General features: G+C 22.5%; 9 protein-coding genes across 9 annotated transcripts; 4 read left to right on the top strand and 5 right to left on the bottom strand.

Annotated features, from left to right (window-relative positions):
* Positions 1 to 172: 172 nt before the first annotated feature.
* Positions 173 to 667, bottom strand: SRAE_1000160600 (Hypothetical protein; the record flags this gene model as incomplete). Its single annotated transcript, XM_024648582.1, has 1 exon — positions 173 to 667. One exon carries the CDS (start codon positions 665 to 667, stop codon positions 173 to 175), a length of 495 nt encoding a protein of 164 aa, XP_024502546.1.
* A 3,266-nt stretch (positions 668 to 3,933) lies between these two features.
* SRAE_1000160500 (RH69304p) lies at positions 3,934 to 5,422 on the top strand (the record flags this gene model as incomplete). Its single annotated transcript, XM_024648581.1, has 2 exons — positions 3,934 to 4,892; positions 4,936 to 5,422. The coding sequence occupies 2 exons, from the start codon at positions 3,934 to 3,936 to the stop codon at positions 5,420 to 5,422; spliced, it is 1,446 nt and encodes a 481-aa protein (XP_024502545.1).
* A 552-nt stretch (positions 5,423 to 5,974) lies between these two features.
* On the bottom strand, positions 5,975 to 9,220 carry SRAE_1000160400 (Dynamin; the record flags this gene model as incomplete). The annotated part of the gene is made up of 5 exons (XM_024648580.1): positions 5,975 to 6,035; positions 6,334 to 6,857; positions 6,980 to 7,109; positions 7,403 to 9,120; positions 9,164 to 9,220. The coding sequence occupies 5 exons, from the start codon at positions 9,218 to 9,220 to the stop codon at positions 5,975 to 5,977; spliced, it is 2,490 nt and encodes an 829-aa protein (XP_024502544.1).
* Positions 9,221 to 11,278: 2,058 nt separating this feature from the next.
* SRAE_1000160300 (Phosphatidylinositol 4-kinase beta) lies at positions 11,279 to 13,316 on the top strand (the record flags this gene model as incomplete). The annotated part of the gene is made up of 2 exons (XM_024648579.1): positions 11,279 to 11,346; positions 11,426 to 13,316. The coding sequence occupies 2 exons, from the start codon at positions 11,279 to 11,281 to the stop codon at positions 13,314 to 13,316; spliced, it is 1,959 nt and encodes a 652-aa protein (XP_024502543.1).
* Positions 13,317 to 13,981: 665 nt separating this feature from the next.
* Positions 13,982 to 15,612, top strand: SRAE_1000160200 (Hypothetical protein; the record flags this gene model as incomplete). Its single annotated transcript, XM_024648578.1, has 3 exons — positions 13,982 to 14,609; positions 14,668 to 14,817; positions 15,473 to 15,612. 3 exons carry the CDS (start codon positions 13,982 to 13,984, stop codon positions 15,610 to 15,612), a joined length of 918 nt encoding a protein of 305 aa, XP_024502542.1.
* An 18-nt stretch (positions 15,613 to 15,630) lies between these two features.
* SRAE_1000160100 (Xanthine/uracil/vitamin C permease family-containing protein) lies at positions 15,631 to 17,239 on the top strand (the record flags this gene model as incomplete). Its single annotated transcript, XM_024648577.1, has 2 exons — positions 15,631 to 15,792; positions 15,848 to 17,239. The coding sequence occupies 2 exons, from the start codon at positions 15,631 to 15,633 to the stop codon at positions 17,237 to 17,239; spliced, it is 1,554 nt and encodes a 517-aa protein (XP_024502541.1).
* A 1,698-nt stretch (positions 17,240 to 18,937) lies between these two features.
* On the bottom strand, positions 18,938 to 19,507 carry SRAE_1000160000 (BTB/POZ-like domain and BTB/POZ fold domain-containing protein; the record flags this gene model as incomplete). The annotated part of the gene is made up of 2 exons (XM_024648576.1): positions 18,938 to 18,981; positions 19,027 to 19,507. The coding sequence occupies 2 exons, from the start codon at positions 19,505 to 19,507 to the stop codon at positions 18,938 to 18,940; spliced, it is 525 nt and encodes a 174-aa protein (XP_024502540.1).
* A 249-nt stretch (positions 19,508 to 19,756) lies between these two features.
* Positions 19,757 to 20,197, bottom strand: SRAE_1000159900 (Transthyretin-like family-containing protein; the record flags this gene model as incomplete). Its single annotated transcript, XM_024648575.1, has 2 exons — positions 19,757 to 20,004; positions 20,050 to 20,197. 2 exons carry the CDS (start codon positions 20,195 to 20,197, stop codon positions 19,757 to 19,759), a joined length of 396 nt encoding a protein of 131 aa, XP_024502539.1.
* Positions 20,198 to 20,514: 317 nt separating this feature from the next.
* Positions 20,515 to 21,318, bottom strand: SRAE_1000159800 (GTP cyclohydrolase 1; the record flags this gene model as incomplete). Its single annotated transcript, XM_024648573.1, has 3 exons — positions 20,515 to 20,641; positions 20,694 to 20,976; positions 21,036 to 21,318. 3 exons carry the CDS (start codon positions 21,316 to 21,318, stop codon positions 20,515 to 20,517), a joined length of 693 nt encoding a protein of 230 aa, XP_024502538.1.
* Positions 21,319 to 22,156: the final 838 nt, after the last annotated feature.

The following is a 22,156-nucleotide window of genomic DNA, read 5'->3' as shown; positions in this document are numbered from 1 at the left end:
TTAATTGTTGATTATATTTTAAAAAATATCTTAAAAGTACAATTTTTATGTATACTTTATATATTTAAATATTTCTATAGAGATTTATTGTTATTAAAAATTTTTTAATAATTAGTTTATTTTTTAGATCAATTTAGGACAAATTTTATACAATAAAAAAAATTTTATTTCACTATTTTATACCTTTATTTTTTTCTTCATTTATTTTCATAACTTCTAAATTAAGCATAATAAGAAATTTTTGAAATTCATCCAAATTTTTACCATCCCTATTATTTCGTAATTCTTCTAAAGATTTTTTTGTAAAAGAATAAAGTTGTTGTAATATTATATTGTCAAGACAAATAATTTTAAGAATTTCATGTATGTGTAATCTATTTGTTGCATTAAAATTATACCATGATTGAATAAATTTTAAAAATTTTACTCCATTCATTCCTTTAACAATAGGTGGAATAAAAACATTCTTTATGCCAATATGATCTAATCGTAAAAATTCTTTAGGTATATCTTTACATTTATTTTTAGTTAAACAATATATTAATACAACTCTCAGTTGATTTACAATTATATTATTCCATTCATTTGATATTTGATTTTTGAGTTGTTTATTTTTATAAAGTGAAACCAACTCTTCAAGATTCAATGTATCTAAGTTTATATCCATTCTTTAAATTAATAAATAATACAAAAAAAAAGTGTGTGTAAATGTTACTGCACTAAAAAAGAAAAAAAAATTAATCAACTAGTTAAAAAGAATATCATAGATGATGTTTATTTTGAAATAAAAACGTTCTATAGTCGTTCAATAATCTTTGTTGTATTATTCAATTGCTATGGTAAATAATACGAAATATCGTGATTCTTCTTAAAAATGACATCACATCATATTTTTATATAAAAAATTTATCAGTTCATTGAACAAACTCATCAATTCTTAAATTATTTTGAAACAGTTTTGTCTTTGGGAAATTTTTTTTTTTTTTAGATTGACATATAATATTGTAAACGGTAAAAAATGTTATTTATAAAATTCATAATATCATTGGGAATAAAATCTTTGTAAAATTTATTTTAAGTTTTTTTTTTCTGTTATAAATATTGTAATAAAATATATTCTCAAACATGTAATGTTTTATTTTGTAAATTTACAAACTTTTCATTAATTTTATTGTTTGTTTAGATTATCATAAAAAAATTTTTCATCATACTTAAGGTATATAAATTATTTAATGTTACTAAAGATTACAAACAACATTAATAACTATTTAATTTAGTGTAAAAAATATATAGTTAAAAATGTGTACATTAATCAAAATGATAAAAATAAAAAAATTTCCTTCCACAAATAACAAATCAATTTTTTGGGTTGATGGACAATCAACATAACAGATTATCTTATTTATTTCAGGGATAAGATGGCATTATAATAATTATGATGATATCTAAAAAAAAATTCTTTATATCACGTTAACATTATATTACCACATATTTTTGGACTTCTCTAACAAAAAAAAATCACATGAATGTTTAAATATAACTATAATTTTTTTACGCTTCTGCAAAGCTACACATATTGTAATTATATGGATATATATATCATAAGACACAACTTAACATAAGTTTCCTAGGATTAATTTAATACTTTACACATGATTTAAAATTAAACGTTATTTGACAATATTGTTATTTCTTATTATTCAAATTTGTTTTTTTTTTTGTTGATATTATAAAGACCAAGGATATTTATTTTAAAATTTTTATCTAAAAAAATGAAATAAATATTCAAGATAATTTTAAGATAACAACTTTAAAATGTTAAACTATTATAAAAAATTCTAAAAATTTTAACACTCAAAAATAATCGTTTACTACAACAATTGTATGTTTAATATTGTAAATGTGTTGTAAAAATACTATTTTAAAATATTAATATCTACAATATAATATATAATTAAATTGATGTAATTTACATGATATGTGTAGAAATTTTTAAACATTAATAAAATAAATGTTTAGGTAACTTAACAAATGATATTTGAAAAAACATTTATAAATGCAAATTTTATTTTTATTGCAAATTTATTTTTTTAAAAAATAAACAATAATTTTAATGATATTAATCAAATTAAAAAACAAATACAATTTATAAATAAATAAATACAACAAAAATGTGTATCTCTACAATTATGAGTGATATGTCATTTATTTAAAATTCAAAAAATTTTATATTTCTACTAAGAATTTCAATGAATTCTCATTTCTCTACATCAAAAAATATTAGGTATAGCAGTTAGTGTTTGTATCATATAAATAGTAAATAGTTTTATAATAACATAAAATTGTTACAATTTATCTAAATATTATAGTGAAGTATTTTTTTATAATTGTAAATATTTCATTTAATATTGCATTTAAAAATTCAAGTTTTTTTTTTTCTAAATTTTATTTTTTATCAATAAAAGTAATGTTTGTCATTTTTAGATATTTTACTTTATAAAAAAAAATTTAATATTTTATATTGGAGATATATATTAAAATTTCGTTATATTTATTTGAGTTGTAAAATTTTTTAATTTTAAATATCTTTTATTTTTGCCATTAAAAAGAATCACATAGTTACAAAAATATTAAATTAAAAATTAATTTTAGTAAAATTTTATGTATGTTTATATTGATAAATTATTATATCTTTTTAATTATTAATAAGAAATAATTGATTCAAAATTTTCCCATTTTTTTGTTGATGTTTATACAACTACAATTATATTTACTTTTTATTTATAAAAATTTTTTTAAAAATAATTCTAAACTACTAATACAGTATTTTAAAATTGAAATCTAAATGTAAAATGTATACACATGGTTTTTGATCTACATCATTTGCTTTTTGTTAGCTATTAACATCTAAAAAAATTTGTATATATTTCCAGAGAATTGAGGTGGAGTACTAAAATATACTTTTTTTTTAATTATATATTTGTATTTTTTTTATTAGTCATATCTTATTATTTTAAAATAATGATTTAGAAATATTAAAAATTATTTCAAAATTATTGCCAAATAAATATCATACCCATTCTATTATTTTTCATTTTATGATTTCTATTAAAATTGTGTTTAACACGTATATTCACAAAGCGACTAGAGGTGCATTATTCCACACAGCGCAGAACATGTGACTCGACATTTTATTTGCTATTATTTCACAAACTCTAAAGTTTTGATGAAATTTTGAAACTTTCTGTTGAAATTTCTATCTTCAGCTATGTTGATTGGCTTTATTTTTAACTAAACGAGTTAATTCTGCTAATTTTTCTTCTTGGCTATTTTTTTAATTTCAAAATGATTGTTTTCTATAATATGGAATTTTCGAATTAATTATTGTGCCCATTTCCTGTTATTTCTCTTTTTTTTTGTTATATTTTGGTAATTCACATTTCAGCATCAGTTTCAGGATCTAATAGCTCCACAGTTTTAAAATTCTGTATAATTAAATTTTGAAATAATATATTATATAAGGAGGTCAATGGCTTTACTATACTAAAGTATATTGAAGCGCCAAGCGTAACAGGAATAGATTTATAAGAATCTTGGCCTGTTTATTATCAATATCGTTTAACGTTTCATATTGTAAGTTTTTTAAACATGGTAAATGACAGGATACGTGCGTAAACCAAAAAAAAATTTTTTTTTTTAACATTGTAAATTTAAAAATGTTATGACAAAGTACATCTTAATTTAGAGATGTGGATTCATTTTTATAATTTTATAAGGAACTTTCTATAGTTCAAAGATGTTATTGTTTTTCGTTGTAAGAAATTGAACGCACGAGTTGTCATAACCTGTAATTTGTTATTTTAATCTGGTGAATTTTAATTTAATTAGTTTATTTTGCAGCTAGTATAGTTCTATCAATTATTTTTTTACGTTATGAATGACGGGATTCCTTATGGAGTTTCCCGTAATCAAAATAGTGTTTACACAGATTATGAAAATTTAAATTCAAATAGTGGTGTCTCAAATCAAGAAGGGATAATTTATACAAATCAGTTTATCCGTCCTGATAGTATAGATTCTTTACAAGATGTTGGTGAAGTTAATAATTCTAACAATGCACTTAATAGTCCGTTAGGTTCTCAAACTAACCATCAAAATAAAGCTTCAAGTCCTACATTTGGTCCAGATGGCAATTCAATGGATCTTACTTTTACAAGTCACCCAGTAATTTCTCATAGTCATCGAAAAAGACATTTTTCTTCTGATATAAATTTGACATCTGATATAACTTATAGTAAACCACAAATTAAAGTTTCCAAGTTCTCGGATCATACTTTTAGGGAGACAGTTTTTAAATCTGATTTTTTAAACAGGTTTTTGAGAAAAATGCCAGATGAAAAGTTTATCCATCATGTTTCGGAAGAAAATGTTGATGCATATAAAGACGCTGGTTATGACATTAGAATAACTCAAAAGTCGGGGTCGTTCAATGCTAGAAGTATAAGAACAAACAAAAATTACAAAGTAATTCCACTTTCGGCTAAAGCTATGAGTCAATTTACTGCCGTTTCAACGAGATTAAATGATGTGAAGTTTTCTGATAAATTTTCTCCTAGTGAGTATGAAGAAATGAAAGAAATGATATTACCTGAAGGTACTATATTACTTGACTTGCCATTTACTAGATCGAAATCATTATTAATGCCGATCAGTAATATTGAAGGTGAAATATCTCTATATGAGTATATTCAGGACAGACAAGCGACATTATCAGAGAGTGATGTTCGACCAATATTTAAAAATGTTTGTAAATTAGTACAATTTTGCCATGAAATAGGAATAGTACTTCGTCATATGCAACTAAAAAAGTTTGAATTCACAAATGATTGTTGGTAAGTATTTTTAATATGTATAAGTAGTATAAATGGGTTTTAGTACCAAGATTCGTCTTACAGATCCACTAGAACTGTATGTGTGCAAGGACTTTGATGATGATTTTATTGGTGAAAGGCATGCTTGTCCTGCATATGTTGCTCCAGAAATATTTAGAAGAGATAAAGAGTATCGTGGAAAACAAGCTGATATGTGGTCTTTAGGAGTTCTTCTTTATGTTATGCTTACTTTTAGATACCCTTTTTTTGATAAGGACGTTAAGGGCATTTTTTCAAAAATCATTGCGGGTAAATATTCTATTCCCGGTAATGTAAAAGTATCTAGTTCCTCTTTTCAAATAATTACCACACTTTTGAGAATGAAACCGGAGGAAAGGCTAACAATTGATGAGATTTTACAGAGTAAATGGTTGCGCATAAATTCTAAATGTCTTCCTAAAACTCCTTGTTTAATTTCGACTGACATAACTTGTCCTCCTTTTGTTGAAGTAAATGCTTCTTCAACAACATCATCAACTTCAACATTGTAAATGAAGAATTAAATCTATAAAAATTACCGAAAGATTTTTTGATTTTTAATTTTTTTAATTTTTTTTTTTCGTTATAAAATTAAAAGCGTTTTTAAAAGAAAGAATCTCAAAAATTCGTTAGACATCCAAGCGCTTTTTATTTTATATATTTTTTATTTTCAATTTTGATGGTTTCAGAAACTAACTGTAATGCCAGTTTAAAATAATCACTAAATTAAACAAAATTTATTTTATTCAATTACAAAATGTTTATATAATACGGAGAAACATATCAATAAATTTTAAAATTATTTTCTGTACAATTGTTAAAAAAGGTTCTTTTGCCAATACAAGTGAATTTATTGAAGTGGTTAGAGAATAATACATCTATCTTTTCTTTGATAATTCATTACATTAGTATAAAACCATTATATATTGAGTTAAAATGCTATAGATGATAATAGTTGTTTGATGATTATAGACAATTTATTTTTAGTAAGAAAATGACAGACAGTTTTATTTTCATAGAAAATTTAATATCTTATAAATTTAATGAGTAAAAATTGCCTTTTTCTAGTATGGTCGATTTGGAATTCGAGGACGTTCGGGAATACGTGGTGGTGGTGGTGCATTTCTGAAAAAATAAAATAAATTTAAAGTTTAAAAGATTTGAAATATAGGTACGAATAAAGTATTAACACTAGAAACGATAGCGAAAAAAAACTAACTTTGTTTTAAGAAAATTATTTGTTTTTTTTTTTTTTGTTTTAAACTAGTAATTGTTAGCTATTTTCTACGAAAAATTAAGTGAAATTTAAAAGTATTGGAAGATATTATGAAGCTGGTCTTGGAGCCGGTGGTCTACTAAACAGTTTCAATGATTATTTTTAGTATAAATTGAATGAATAGAAGGAATAGATTAATAAACTTACCCTCCCATCATTCCTGGAGGAGCAGGCATTGGTCTGTTTGGGGGAGCCATGTTACCCATTTGCCTTGGTGGCATAGGAGCTGGTCTTGCACCCGGTGGTGGAGCAGGAGCGGATCTATTTATTTGAGGGCCTCCACCATAACCCATATAATTTCCTCCCATTGGTTGACTTACAACATTATTTGAAATTGATAAATTTTCTAAATTACTCATGTTAACTTCACTAATTATTTTAAGTGCTTCTTTACAAGCATGATACATTCTAAGCATATCTTCACGTTTTTGTGCTTCTAACTGAGATTCTTCCATTAATGTATCAGTATCACCACATTGATAAAGATGAGCAAGTAACTCATCTCTAAGAAATTCTCCAACCTTGTTTACAATAAGATGCATTATTGCTTTTGGTACAAGATCACGAATTGTTTTTGTAATAATACGCATATATGAATCAACCAAATTTCGTATAGTTTCTACTTGTCTTTCTAATTGTGGATCCATAGAAGTATCAATTTCATTAACAGTCTATAAAATTTATATTTTATAAAATATTTCAATAAAAAAAAAAATTAGAAATAATAAAAAAAAATTTAGTCAATTGGAAAATGAATAAATAATTTAATATATTTTCTATTATCTAAACTTACTTCTTCACTATCAGGAACATGTTCCTTTTCTGGGTAAACTCCAGCTCTTAAAAAGCTGGCTTTCCATGCATCAACTTCATCAAGGTTAGCAGTTGAAAGTTCTAATTGTTTGTAATCTTTGTAAATATTTCTATAAAGTTATAATTTAATAAAAAAAATAAACAAAAAAATATGATATATAAAAAGTCAAACAATAATAATAATAATAAAGTACAAACAGTCACTAATCACTTAAAATAATAATTTAAAAGTTACGTATGATATGAATCGAAAATAGAAGGCATAGAAAACTAGCTATTAAAAAAATGAACTGATACTTACTTCCTGAAAAATTAATTTTAATCAGTTCTCAAGAAAGCAAAAAACATTTTTTTTTTAAACGATAGTTTAATATTGGAAAAAAAATTTTTTAATTTTACTTACCTTCCATCTGGATAAAAAAGAGCAAATTTATGTTGTCTACTCATAAATCCAGCTTCTAAATCTTTAAGTTTAATTCCATCCAATGGAAGCATATATTTCTTTTCTTTTTCTTCATCATCTTTATACCAACTAAGATTATCACTTGATAAAACAAACCAACATTCACGAGAACCTTTGACAAAACTTAAATTGTGAACTGTCAACCATCCTTTACGTATAACTTGATTTCCAAGTTTTTGTTTTGGAGTAGCAGAATTTGCCTTAGCTTCAGCATTTGAAAAACCAATAAAGTCTTCATGATTAGTATTCATGTATGCTAATTCAAATTCAACTAACATATTTATATGTGTTTTTGTTATATTTTCTTTTTCTCTTATAAATGTAGTGACAATTCTTTCAATTTCATCTCTAAGTTTTGGGTAACGTGTTACTGTTTCAGAACATTGACGTACCACAGTTGATAATTCACTAACTACAAGATCTACACATTTCATTGAAGGTTCCTTTAACCTTTCAATTTGTTTTTTTACAATAGCTTCAAAAGCTTTATCTGGGGTAAAAAGACCACCACGAATACCTTGAATATTTCTAATGGCATATTGAATTTCACGTCTCATTTCTTTTTCATCTATATTCATTTTAATAATTTCAAATGGAAATCTTTCATGAAAAAGTCTATTTATTCTGGCTCCACCAGATAATTCGTTAGTAGATACTAATTTAGAATTACTTCCTTCAATACTTCTTTCCATATCAACGGCAAAACATTGTACCATTTGCATAAGTGCTTTTGTTTTTCTACTAGGATCATTTGGTTGAAAATTTTTATACTCAGCTACATCTTTTTCTAAAGCAAAAAGTTTTTTTTGAAGTGAATCTCTAAGACCGGGTAAAGTATCTTTAATATGATTTGTTAATTGTATATTAAGTGTTTTTTGAAGATAAGGTGTTCCTAAACGATCTGCCATATGACGGTAACCTGGATGGGATAAAAAAAATTTTCTTTCAGCATCAAGTGCTGCTCTAATATCTTTTCTTCCAACTATGTCTTTCTGTGAACGATTAATAACACCTACATATCCACGTCTTAATGTAAATACTTTATTTTCAAGAATATCTCTTGCATCTGTTCCCTCATCCATAAGATCAAGTTTTGTCAATACACCAATTGTTCTTAATCCCTGAGGATCAACTTCTCTAGCTAATTTTAAAGCATCTGATGTAGCAAGATCACTATTAGCAGGAGTTACTGCAAGAATTAAACATGTTTCTCTACTAATAAATGTAAGAATCATTTCTCTTATTTGATTTTCAATATCTGGAGGTTGATCACCAACTGGTACTTTTGTTAATCCTGGTAAATCAATTAATGTCAAATTAAGTACATGTGGAGAGAACACTCGAAGATTAATTGGAATAGCAGAAATTCCCTTATTTTGACCAGTTATACGATCAGTCTCATCTTCAATTTCTTTTCTAACAGCATCAAAATCAGTAAATTTATGACCTTTTTTATGAAGAAATTCAGCATACTCAGCACGATCCTGAATAAGTTGAAGAATCAGTGGGCGTCTAGTAACAATTCCAGAACCACGAGGAAGAAAATCTCTACCAACAAAATTTTCTAATACAGATGATTTACCAGCCGACTGCCCACCAACAACAGCTATTTGAGGTAAATCAAAATTAAGAGGAGTACCCAGTTGAGCAAAAGCATCCTTAGAAGTATAATTATATATAATCAATAAAATGATAATTTACCTGCAGTTTGTTAATAACTGGGATTAGGGCTTGCATGCCACTATTTTGCCAACTCATTTTTTTTATAGTGAAATACAAGCTTTAATTGTAATTAAACTATAATATTAATAATAAAAATAAAATCTAAAATAATTTTTTTTTAAAAAATTGAAAATCAATACATACTATAAAAGAGTAATTTTTGAGGTAAATTATCGATAGAGCAATAAATATATACGAGTATATTTAATTGGCTAAAACAATCGGGTCATCATATATGTGTATATACACATTAGTTACTTCAATAAAATAGATTAATTATGATGACCATATTATATCTACAGAAATAATCACATATATATTATATATCTATGTGTAAAATTCTACTTTTTTTCTGTTTTTTTTTTTATCAATAGTAAATATTTTTTTCAACTAAGTTATTTAATTAAATAGAAAGTGAATAAAATTATTATTGTCATAGTAAATTTTACTTCTCCTTTAAACTTTATATATAAAGGAAAAATATATTTTAAAGTTTATCTTTTGTCATCTAAAATATCGAAAATTGTTAAGACTAAGTATTATGTTGTATATATAGACATTTTTATTTTATCTTCAACATTTTAAAAATAGACTCTATATATAGTATAGAGATAACATTAGAGTACCAATACTTTCCAAGTCTTACTGGCATTTATAAAAATTTTCCAACCAATTTTCTTTGCCAATTTAAATATATAAGGGATTTATATTCATGAGTGTAGTGGTAAAAAAAATATTTTACTGAATATCTTTTCTTATTTAAAAAAATATATTTTATAGTTAAGTTAAATATTTCTATATTTCAGTTAGAAATAGTTAAATGTAATAAAATTTTTAAGATTTTGTTTTTGATGGATAAAAGTTATATATATATATATATATAAATATAAATATTTATTAAATGTTGCCACAAAAATATATAACACGTTTTATTTTAGTTAAAATAAAATAGTGTAATTAATTTGAAAAAAATTTTGTCATTGAATGGATGACAAATCAAAAATATTTCATGTAATTAAACATTTTAAAATAACTTCTGTTATTTAAATAATCATAATTTTTAAAATAAAATATATATATATTAGATGGAAATTAATAATTTAAATGGAAATTTTAAATGTATAAATGTATATATTTAATAAATTTCTTTTGTAATTTAATATGAAATAATAATTGAAAATAAATAAAAAGTATACTTAAAATTAAGTTGATGACGCAAACAAATAATATTTATGTATTTGGGGAAATGCTTACTAAGTGTCAATATAATAAATAAATTTTGTTAATATTTCTACATACAAAGTTTTTATTGTTAAAGCTTCAAAATGCAATAATAAAACTTATAATGTTTATAATACAGTTTATTAATAAAAAATGTTGAATATCTAACGAATAAATGGTTAAAAAGATGAAATCTAGTTATTATTGTGTTTATATTAGATAAATTATAAAATATATTAGTTCCATATCTACAATATATTAATACTATAATGAAAAACTTTAAAAAAATATTTTTTTTATTACTACCAAAAATAATTATTATGTGTTTATTTGTATGTTTCTAATATTAGATTGTTTAAATTTACCATCATCTTTAGAAATATTTTAAATATTAAATATTATACTTGTAAATTTATAATAAATTTTAAGGTTTTTTTTTTTTTTTTTGGTAAATTTTAATATATTTAATGAAATAATAATAAATAATTTAATTATAAATTTTAAAATTTAATTTATAATATATTTTAAATTTAAAATGTATTAATAACTTATAATATTTACAATATATCTTTTATTATTTATTTATTTTCTTTTTTTTTTTATAAACTTCAACATCTAAAATCATGGTATCAGTTAGAAAAATTATAAATATTAATAACTTGTCTTTTATAATGTAATATTATGTATAACAATTATTCTTATTACATATGCTTTTTACCAATTTATTCCTGCCTTATCTAAATCATTAAATTAAAAATTTACTTTTTTACATTGTCTCATAATATTAATAATATTAAAATAATTTATTATTTAATTGATTTTTAGTTTTATGTCTAAATCAAAATTTTATTTTTAATTTCATGATTTGTCCATATGCAACGGTCTTATATACAAAAACCCTCTGAGTTTTGTAATCATCCTAAAAATGGTGTCTGCCCAAGGTAAATAATAATATATAATTTTTTTTAATTAATAATTATTTTAATGTTATTACTTTTTTTTTATTTAACTTATATTTAGATGTAGTTTAAAGGCATCCTTTGATAATATTGATGAAAATAGGAAAGATGAAATATATAATATAACTACAAATATTTCAACACAATCAACGTCATCATTACTAAGATTTTTTGATTCAACATTTTTTACTATTCATCATGCAATACACCATCTTCAGTCATCACTAGATTCTAATGCATTATTACATCTTGGAAATTCTTTATTTAAATTTCCCAAACAATCTGTTGATTTTTATTTACCACAATTATTATTGTTATATGTCAATAAACGACAGGTTGCAGAACATATTCATTCATATCTTATGGAACGTTGTCAAGAAAGTATTGAATTTTCAGTCAATTGTGTTATTCTACTTGAAAGCTTTAATACAGACAATTGGAAGATAAATAGATCAGGTTGCCGGGGATACAAATTAAAGCAACAAATATTAAATGAATTTTATAGGAATGGAGCAAAGTATGATCAAATTCATTTTATTAAACCTACAGTAGAATCATTAGAAATAAATACATGTGAATGTATTGAAGAATTTGATTTATCTAAATGTAATCTTTTACAAGTAATGAAATATGTATGTGAATGTGGTATGAAAAAGTTTAGACCAGAATTAGAATTTATTCAAAGTTTAATAGGTATTGGAAATTATTTAAAAGAAATTCCAGCTGGAATAGAACGTACAAATAAATTATTTTCTAGTATAGATAAATTAAATGAAAATTTACCTTCAAGGGTATGGTTACCATTATATAGTGATACAACTCATTTTATTTTAAAAATTGTTCCAAAAATTGCATGTGTATTAAATAGTAAAGATAGGGCACCATTTTATGTTATTATGGAGGCTGTTGAAGTTGACAATATTTGTCGATCCACTTTACCAAATGATGTTATTAATTTATCTATTAATGAATTAAAAGAAAAGTATAAAAATTATGATAATGAAAATGATATATTTTCAATGAAAATAAATGAAAGTAATATTGATGAGGAATCTAAACAATCTTCAATTTTTTCTGAAAGTTGGGATTCATTGTATTCAAAAATTAAAAGAGATAGTATTTATTCATTTTTACCTAATTGGACAATATTACCTGTAATTGTTAAAACGGGAGACGATTTACGCCAAGAACTTATAGCATACCAATTATTATGTTTATTTCAAGAGATATGGACATCAGAATATATACCATTATATCTTAAACCATATAGAATAAATGTCTTATCAGCAGATGCTGGTTTAATTGAACCAATTAAAAATGCTATATCATTACATCAATTAAAAAAAAAACTTAGTATGGAAAATGAAAATGGTATACCACCAACATTATTAGAATATTTTATAACTAAATATGGATCAATTGATACGGTGAATTTTATAAAAGCTAGGCAAAATTTTGTTAGATCATGTGCAGCATATAGTTTAATATGTTATTTTCTTCAGGTAAAAGATCGTCATAATGGTAATATATTATTAGATGAAGATGGGCATTTAATACATATTGACTTTGGATTTATTCTTAATCAATCACCAAAAAATCTTGGTTTTGAGACATCTCCTTTTAAATTAACACCTGAAATTGTAGATTTAATGGGTGGACCAACAGGTGAAGATTTTGAAGAGTACAAATTATTAATGTTAAGAGGTTTAATTGCAACCAGAAAACATCATGATAGAATTATATCATTAATGAATATTATGACAAATGACTGTCAAATTCCATGTTTTCGTTATGGTCCTTCACTTGTTAAAGGAATGTTAGAACGTTTTCACATTTCTTTGACAGATGATGAACTTCATGAGCTTATATTTAATATGGTAGAATATTCTAGAGGCTCACTTACAACTCGCCTATATGACAATTTCCAATATTATACTAATGGTATATTATAAGTTATCAAAAATACTAGAGTCATATTACTTTAGTTTTCCCATTTTTAAGTTGAATTTTAATTATCATATTCATGTGCCTAAAAATAATATATATTTGCCAACTGATTTCCTATATTTTCTATTTTTATTATTTAACTAAAATATTCATATAATATTATTGGATAATAAATTATTATTTCAATTTTACAAAACTCATTTTCATTAAAAATATTAAATTCAAGAAATATTAATACTTGCGCATGATTGATGATCCACTTTTTCTTTTTGTTTATTGCTATACCGAACAGCTTTGTAATCGCTTCAATAACCATATTGTTCATTAAATTTTGTGAACATATCTTTAAGTCACTAAGTATCAAATGACTTGTCTTGGATTAAAAAGAACATAGAAAAATTGATAAAGGAAGTTATATTAATTTTAAAAGTTGATGGCAAAAACAATATATATATACGATAAAGTATTTTATATTTTCTCTTAATAATACTTGGGAGTGTCAAATTTTTCGTTATGTAATACTTTTTCAATTGTAATGTGGTTTAAGTTTGTTTTAATGTTGAGAAAAAGAAATATCCTTATTTATTTTATTTTTATATTATTAAACTATCTTGGAAATACTTATAATGATAATGTTAAAATAGTTAAAAAAAAATATGTAAAAAATGTTATGTCAACAAAAACAGGATTTAGAATACAATTTGATCATCAATTTTTTTTTAATGAATTAAATGAGAAATATCAGAGTGAAGTTGCTATAACAGCATATCCTTTATCAGATTTGACAAATGTATCAACATCTTTATATTTTCCTGAAATAGATTCAAAATTAAATAATGTTGGATTGGTAGATAATTGTTTACCAGATACATGGTATTATTTATGTACAGAATTCTCAAGTTTGTACCGAGAAAAAAAAGTTATTGGAAATGAGTGTGGAATTTATAAAACTTTATCAAATACTGGTGACTTAGTCACTTCAACATTAAAAAAAATTGATCTAATAAATATTGGTTTAGATCAAATAATATTTACCATCTTTACTGATACAACCTTTCCAATTGAATATAACTTTTTTCTTGAAAATCAAAATGTTTCTTACAGTTATCTAACAATAACAGAAGCATATACTTTTTTTGCATTTAAAAAATCATCATTTAATATTACATTTACAAAATTACAGTCACGTTTTAATTATGGAAAATTGTGTGTTCTAGAAAAACCGCTTATTTCTGGCATTACAATTCAAGGTCGATCTATAAATTCAGGTTCAATTTTTATTAAAAATTGTCATTTTGGTAAGTAAATGTACACTAAATCCTCTTAATAAAAATTAAAAAAAAAATTAATCTTTAGATTCATTACAAACAACTGACTATACATTAGAACAACAGGCAAGTAATTGTTTAGATGAAAATAAATTCTGCTCAGCCAATTCATCTACGCATTTAAAAATATTTAAAATAATACTTTTATGGTTTATTCAATTTATAATATATGTGAAAGGTATTTCTTAAAAAAAAAAGTTTTTATTTAAGTAATATTTTAGAATAATAAAAATTTTTAAATATGTTTTTCTTTTTTTTTTTTTAATAAAATGATATTTAACTTTACATTTATTATAAATAATAATTTATCATAAAAAATTTGTTTAAAAATCATACATTGATAATAATGTATTGATAAAAACAAATCATTTTAAACATCCTTATCCTTGTTATAGATAATTAAACATGTTTTAAGATTATATTATTAATATACTTATAGTAATATTGATGAAGGTTATATTTTTGATTTACAATGATAATGGATAAATATTTACACATCATGTTTATTTACCTTTATAGCTATTTTACATTTTATACTAATGTACACATAAATGATTACTTTTTTTTTTTGTAAATTGATAATTTTTCCTTATTTTCTTTTTCAAACTAATATATTTTTAAAATATTATAATAAAAAAATTATTATAAATGAGTCATTTTTGATAAAACGTTATATTAATTTTATATAGTGAAAATTAAAATTAATTATTTTAATTTAATGGTATAAAAAAGTAGTAATCAATCAAGTTGCGCACTAATAATAGATAATATATTGTGTTTAATATATCAAAAATCTTGTCAATTTTTAATTGATATGAAAATGACATTTTTAGAGTATAATTTTGATAAGAATATGCTTAATCCTAAAGAGCCAATTAACAAACAAAGAAAATTAATTTATTCAGCTAAAGATATTCCAAAATGGAATATATCATTATTATTAGGTTTTCAGGTAAGAGTAGCCATGTATTAAAATATTTTTAAGCAAATGATGGTTGGAATCACAGGGCTACTTGTTATGCCATACTTGGTAACATCTTTAATTTGTGCAGGCTCTGACACAATGGCAATTAGAATTAAGTTGATGTCAAGTACTTTAGTTACTGCTGGAATCTCAACAATAATACAAACCACATTTGGTTTAAGATTAGCTGTATGTCTTTTTTCTTTTTTTTTGTTATCTTTTATCTAATGAAAATTTTTTTTAGGTATATCAAGGAACTGCATTTACATTTTTACCACCATTACTTGCTTTTTCTCAATTACCAGATTTTCAATGTAAAGCAAGTGAGGCAGATTTTGTTCCACAAGAAGAATATATTAATAAACTTCAAATGATTAGTGGTTCTTTAATGGGTGCCTCATTAATTATGATTTTTTGTGGTATCTCAGGCATTATAGGAAAAATTTCTCGTTATGTTGGTCCAGTAACTATAACACCATTATTAATTCTTCTTTGTCTTTCTGCTGCCCCTGTTGGATTAGAAAAAGCGGAACTACATTATATGTCAATTGTTCAATTTTCTATTTTAGCTATTATTATATTATTTCTTCATGATATTAATATTCCTATACCAACATATTCTAATAAAAATATAATTTGGATTAAATATAGACTATTTGGTAATTTCCCTTATTTAATAGCAATAATTATTTGTTGGGGAATATGTGGAATCTTAACAATAACAAATATAGAACCAAAAAATGGTCAGGTAAGAGTTGATAAAAATGAAACAATATATATTATTGAACATTCACCATGGTTTCAATTTCCATATCCAGGACAATTTGGTGTTCCTAAATTTCATCTTGGATTATTTGTTGGTTTTTTAACATCATGTATAATTTGTATGATTGAATCAATTGGAAGTTATAAAATAGTTGCATCAATTTCAGAAGAATCACCACCAACATCAAGAATTATTAATCGTTCTATTATAATGGAAGGTTTAGGTTGTTTTGTAGCTGGAGTAATGGGTATTGGTGTAGGTGTTACAACATACTCAGAAAATGTTGCAGTTCTCTCAGCTACTAATATAGTTTCAAGAATAACTGTTCAAATAGCTGGAGTATTATTAGTAATTTTAGGATTTTTTACAAAATTTGCAGCTATCATTTCATCTATACCAGAAACATTAATAGGTGGATTATTTATAATGTCATTTTCAATGGTTTGTGGTATAGGTTTTGCAAATCTAAAAACTGTTTGTTTAAAAAATTCAAGAAATGTTACTATTATTGGTGTATCAGTAATACTTGGTTCAATTATTCCTCAATTTTTTGAAAAAAATAATATAAGAACTGGTAATAATGAGATAGATAATTTATTAATGTCAATATTAAAAATTAAAATGTTAGTTGGAGGAACTATAGCATTTATATTAGATAATATAGCTCCCGGTGCAACAACCATAGAAAGAGGTATTCATAGTAATGATAATAATGAATATGATATCAAATATGAATCAGATGGTTATTGGTTTCCAAAAATAATATGCAAATTTTTATTAAGATATAGTTTTTTAACAAAATTATCATTTTTACCTTCAAAAGATATGTTAAAAATTATAGTACGTAGGCAAAGTATTTCTAAAGACTAATTTTTGCCGAAAAAAAAAAGTTTTTATTTATTGTAAAGACAAGAAAAAAAATTTTTAAAAAAGCTGAAAAATTATTTTTAATATTTAATCTTTAAAATATTATAATTTAATAATTTATCAATAAAATAGCTTATATTTTAAAAGGTTATAGTAATAAAATTTATCAATTTATAGTGTCCTTGAGATTTTAAACAAAATTTTAAAAAAAAAAACTAACTTATCAAAAAAATTGTTTACATCATTATAGATTTTTTAATTTTTCATTTAAAGACTTTGGATTGTTATATTTGTTTTAAAAGTATACATTTTCTAGTTATCATTTCCTATAACTGTGAATATTTTATTGTAACAATTTTGCAATTTAAATTTATCAATTTTATTTTTAACAAAAAAAATGATACTGTATTTCTATTAAAAATTAATAAAGATTATCTTAATTAAATGACATGACATAATAAATTTTAAAAAACATTTCTTAAATAAATAAATGAAAACGTATATAGATAAAAAAATTACGAAAAATACTACAAAAATTATTTTATTCAAAATATTTGTTTAGTCATTTAGCCATTGAATAAATGATAAAATATATGTAATTTTTATTATTAATATTTATATTTAAAACTTTTCCCACAATATATTTATAACATTAGTATTTTAAAAACAACTTTTTTTATTTCCTAACTTGAAAAATAAAAAAAAATAGGGTACAAAAAAGTTACATAACTTTTGTAAGAAATTTCAATTAAGTTATATATTTAAAAAAAATTTTTTTTCCTTCCATATTTATGTTTTAATCTTTTTAACATTTAATTTAAAGTAAATTTATTCTTGAAATAAATAGCCTCATTAAAATATTATAAATACCAGTTTTGAAAATTGACAAAATTATATTTTATGAAGTTTAATATGACTTGAATAAATTGTTAATTATGCAATTTTTTTACCTTTAATAAATATTTTTTTTTTGAAAATAAATATTTGAAGATTTATTTATAATTATAGCGTTTCATTTATGGAATATCATTGAAATATTTATATTAAGAGAAGTGTTTAGAAAATGTTTAATATTTTCAATATTAATAAAATTTTTGTAAATGTTGAAAATGTCAATTAGGTACTTAGAAATAGTCTTTAAAAATGACATCAAAGCATTGAAGTATCATTGAAAAAAAAAGTACATTGAAGATAGAAAAATATTTGAAAACAAAAAAAAATATTTAAATTTTTTTGAAATTGATAAATTATTTCTTGTAAAGTGAAAATTAACATTTAAAAATATATTTTATATTACTATAAGAATAAGTTTTATAAATAGTATATATTCATTTTAACAAAATTTATTAGTTTCTAATATAATTTTTCAATAAAATGTGTTTGAATAAAAAATAAATGTTAAACTTGTATATGGAAAAAAAAACTTTTTTCTAAATATTATTGAGAATTAAAAAGAGTGGGTTAAAAAATTCCAAACTTTAGTGTCACAAGCTATTGCTTCAAACTTGTTGATGTTTACGAGTTTATTAGTCAACATCTACTTTAAGTTTTATCATTTTTCAAAAGATATCATAATAGAAAAATATATATGTGAAAAATTATTTTTTTTTATAATATGTAAACAACTTCAGAATCTATAAATAAAATTTTTATTTTCAATCAATTAAATTCAAACTTTAATTATTATTAAGTAATTATCAATCACTGAAGAAGGGGCGGAGAGTGCATTTTTACTCGTGTTCCATCTAAATATATAAAAAAAAATGATGTTATTAATATATTTTTCTCACCTGCTTTACAAATAGATAAAATTTTTTTTTTTCTTTCTGGACGTATAGAAGGATTTTTAATGATATTTGTTTCTCTCATAGAATAATTTAAATCACTTTTAACATTTTTGAAGGCATTTAATATTGCCTGAAGTTTTTCAATTTCCCACAAATTGCATAAATAATTAATTTGTTTAAAATCAAATGGAGCAATTGTCATGTTACCGGTATAAATCCATTCAATTACTTTTCCAATAGCTCTATCAGTGATATCATTTTTTTTAATATAATGGATTGTATCCGGTGAATTTATTCTTTTAAAATATTTTGAAAAACATCCTGCAATATCCAAATGAAGGTTAAAGTTTTTATTCACCCCAACGATAACTGTATACCTATTAGGTGGCAATTTTATATTATGAAGTTTACAATAATTATCAAAAATTTTTGAAAAATCTGTTGTTGGCAGGATGATGCTTGAATTTTTAATACTAGTCAACATAATTAAACTAATGTAAATAAAATTATTGTAAGTGTTTTATATAAAATTTATTCAAAAAAACAAAAAATTTTAATATAATAATATATTAAAATTTTTTTTAAACTATGGATAAATTATAATAATATCAATTTATCTTAAATTATTCATAAATGAATAATTATTGTAATTTACTTTAATATATTCTTGTTGTTTATTATTTTTGTCAAAAAAAATTTATTGAAAATAAAATATTAAAATGATGTTAAAAATTTAACATGTTTCAAAATCAGAATGACCTTTTATATTCAAATTTATATATTGAAAGTCATAGTTTCTACCAATTTCTTTTTGATCTATACTATATATTGTAGATCTGTTACATCTTATATTTGATACCTCACATTTATGGATTATTTCAATATAAGGTTTTATTGATTTGAATTCATCTTCTACTCCATCAAGTTTAAATTTACCTTCAAAATCTGATATTGTTGCATCAAGAGTATCATCAGGATCAACTTCAAATTTATTATAATTTTTTTTTATCATAAAAAAAAACTTACATGTATCTTTTTCTTTAAGATAAATTTGAATACCTACAGCTCTTTTGCGATTACAAAGTAATTGCCCTGATACTGAAACATCTTGTTTGTATAAATAAGATAATCTTATCAGTAAAAATATTAAAAAAATAGAAAGAATAAAATTCATTGTGGTAAAGAATTAAGTAATAATAGTTTTAATAATCTTATTCATAGCTTTTATAATAAATGTATATTTAATGTTTTTAAACAAAAATATAAAACATTTTATAAAGTAGTCAATAACAAATTATACAAATAAAAAAATATTAACTTTGAATTTATTTTTATAATACTTTGTATAAAATCTCTTTTCTAATTGTAATTCCTCGTTTTACTTTGATTAAAATATGAATATTAACTTGAAAAATATATGTATGTCATTTTTATGAATTATATATAAATATATATAAAACACATTAAATAACATTATATTAATAAAAATATTTATTTTTTTATTAATGATAAAAATTCTTCTCTTGTCTTTGGATCATCTCTAAATACACCAAGCATACAACTTGTAGTTGTAGATGATGATAATTTTTGTACACCTCTCATAACCATACACATATGACTAAAAAATTTTTATTTAAATTATTATAAATTTATATTATATTATAACATACCTTGCTTCAACTACAACAGCAACACCTGCCGGTTGAACAGCTTGCATCAATGCTGATGCTATTTCACGAGTTAACCTTTCTTGTACTTGAAGACGCCTTGAAAACATCTCAACTATTCTTGCTAATTTACTTAATCCAAGTACACGCTTATTTGGAAGATATCCAATATGTACTTTACCGGTAAATGGTACTAAATGATGTTCACATAATGAAAACATTTCAATATCTTTGACAATTACAACTTCATCATGATTTTCATCAAAAACAGCTTCATTTATAATATCTAGATAATAAAATATGTGTTAAAAAAAATTATTTCTATTAAATAATAAAAAAACATACCATCAAGATTTTCATCATATCCTTTGGTAAAATAAAGCATAGCTTTTGCTGCACGAGCTGGTGTTTTTATGAGGCCCTGACGATTTAAATCTTCACCAATATGTTGGATAATGGAACGATAACAATTTGACATATCATCAATTGATGTATTTTTTTCAACCATTTCTTCATCTACCTTAATTTTTTTCATTTCTAATTTTTTAACAACCTCATTAACAACCAATTGATCAGAGTCATTAGAACTTATATTTGAAATAAATCCAGAACTCTCAACTCTATCCATATTAAAATTATATCTAGAAAAATAATTAAAAGTACATTAGACAATAGAAAAGAGTATAAAAATTAAAAAAAAAAATAATGTTATTGTTAAAAATTAATTTATTTTAGTTAACGTATAAAAATTTATAAAATCAAGATATTGTAAAAACAAGAAAAAATTTTTAACAACTAAAAAATTGAAATTATACAAATGAATTTCCTTATATTATAACTCCTATATACGTCTCATGATTACAATCAAGACTTTTTTAGGTGTAAATTTTTATCTTGAATTTTAATCACTTGTAAATGTGACTAATTAATTTACTGCCTACATTTTTATTGAATATATCAAGTATAACATTGTAAAAAGTTTAATTTTATGATGTGAACTAAAATAATCTTTATAGCAAAAATTTAATTTTCGATAATTGAACATTTATAAATATTTAAGAAATTAACTAAAATAACTAAATGCTCTAATTTTTTTGTTTCTATAAAAGTAGACGATTGTTTTGAAAAACAGTAACACTATGGTATCGTTACTAGACAATAATATATTGTTTAATTTTTATTATTATTAACAAAAAAAATATATATGTATTTAAAGTATATATATATATAAAAGTAATAAAAAAGTAACAAAAAACATATACAATAGGTTAAATTTATGGTAATGAAACTAAATACTTTTTTTTTAAAATTATGATTATATATTCTTTTTGAAACGTTAACATCAAGTTAAAAATAAAAAAAAAATATTTTATTTATATTAAAATTTTTAAATATCAATTTTCTAGTATTGAATAATTAAAAACCAATAGTAAGAAAATTGTTTCCGCAATTTTCTTTGAAATGGT

Source organism: Strongyloides ratti (assembly GCF_001040885.1).
Source record: "Strongyloides ratti genome assembly S_ratti_ED321, chromosome : 1".
NCBI classification, from domain to species: domain Eukaryota; kingdom Metazoa; phylum Nematoda; class Chromadorea; order Rhabditida; family Strongyloididae; genus Strongyloides; species Strongyloides ratti.
This window is presented reverse-complemented; position numbering and strand designations above follow the sequence as displayed.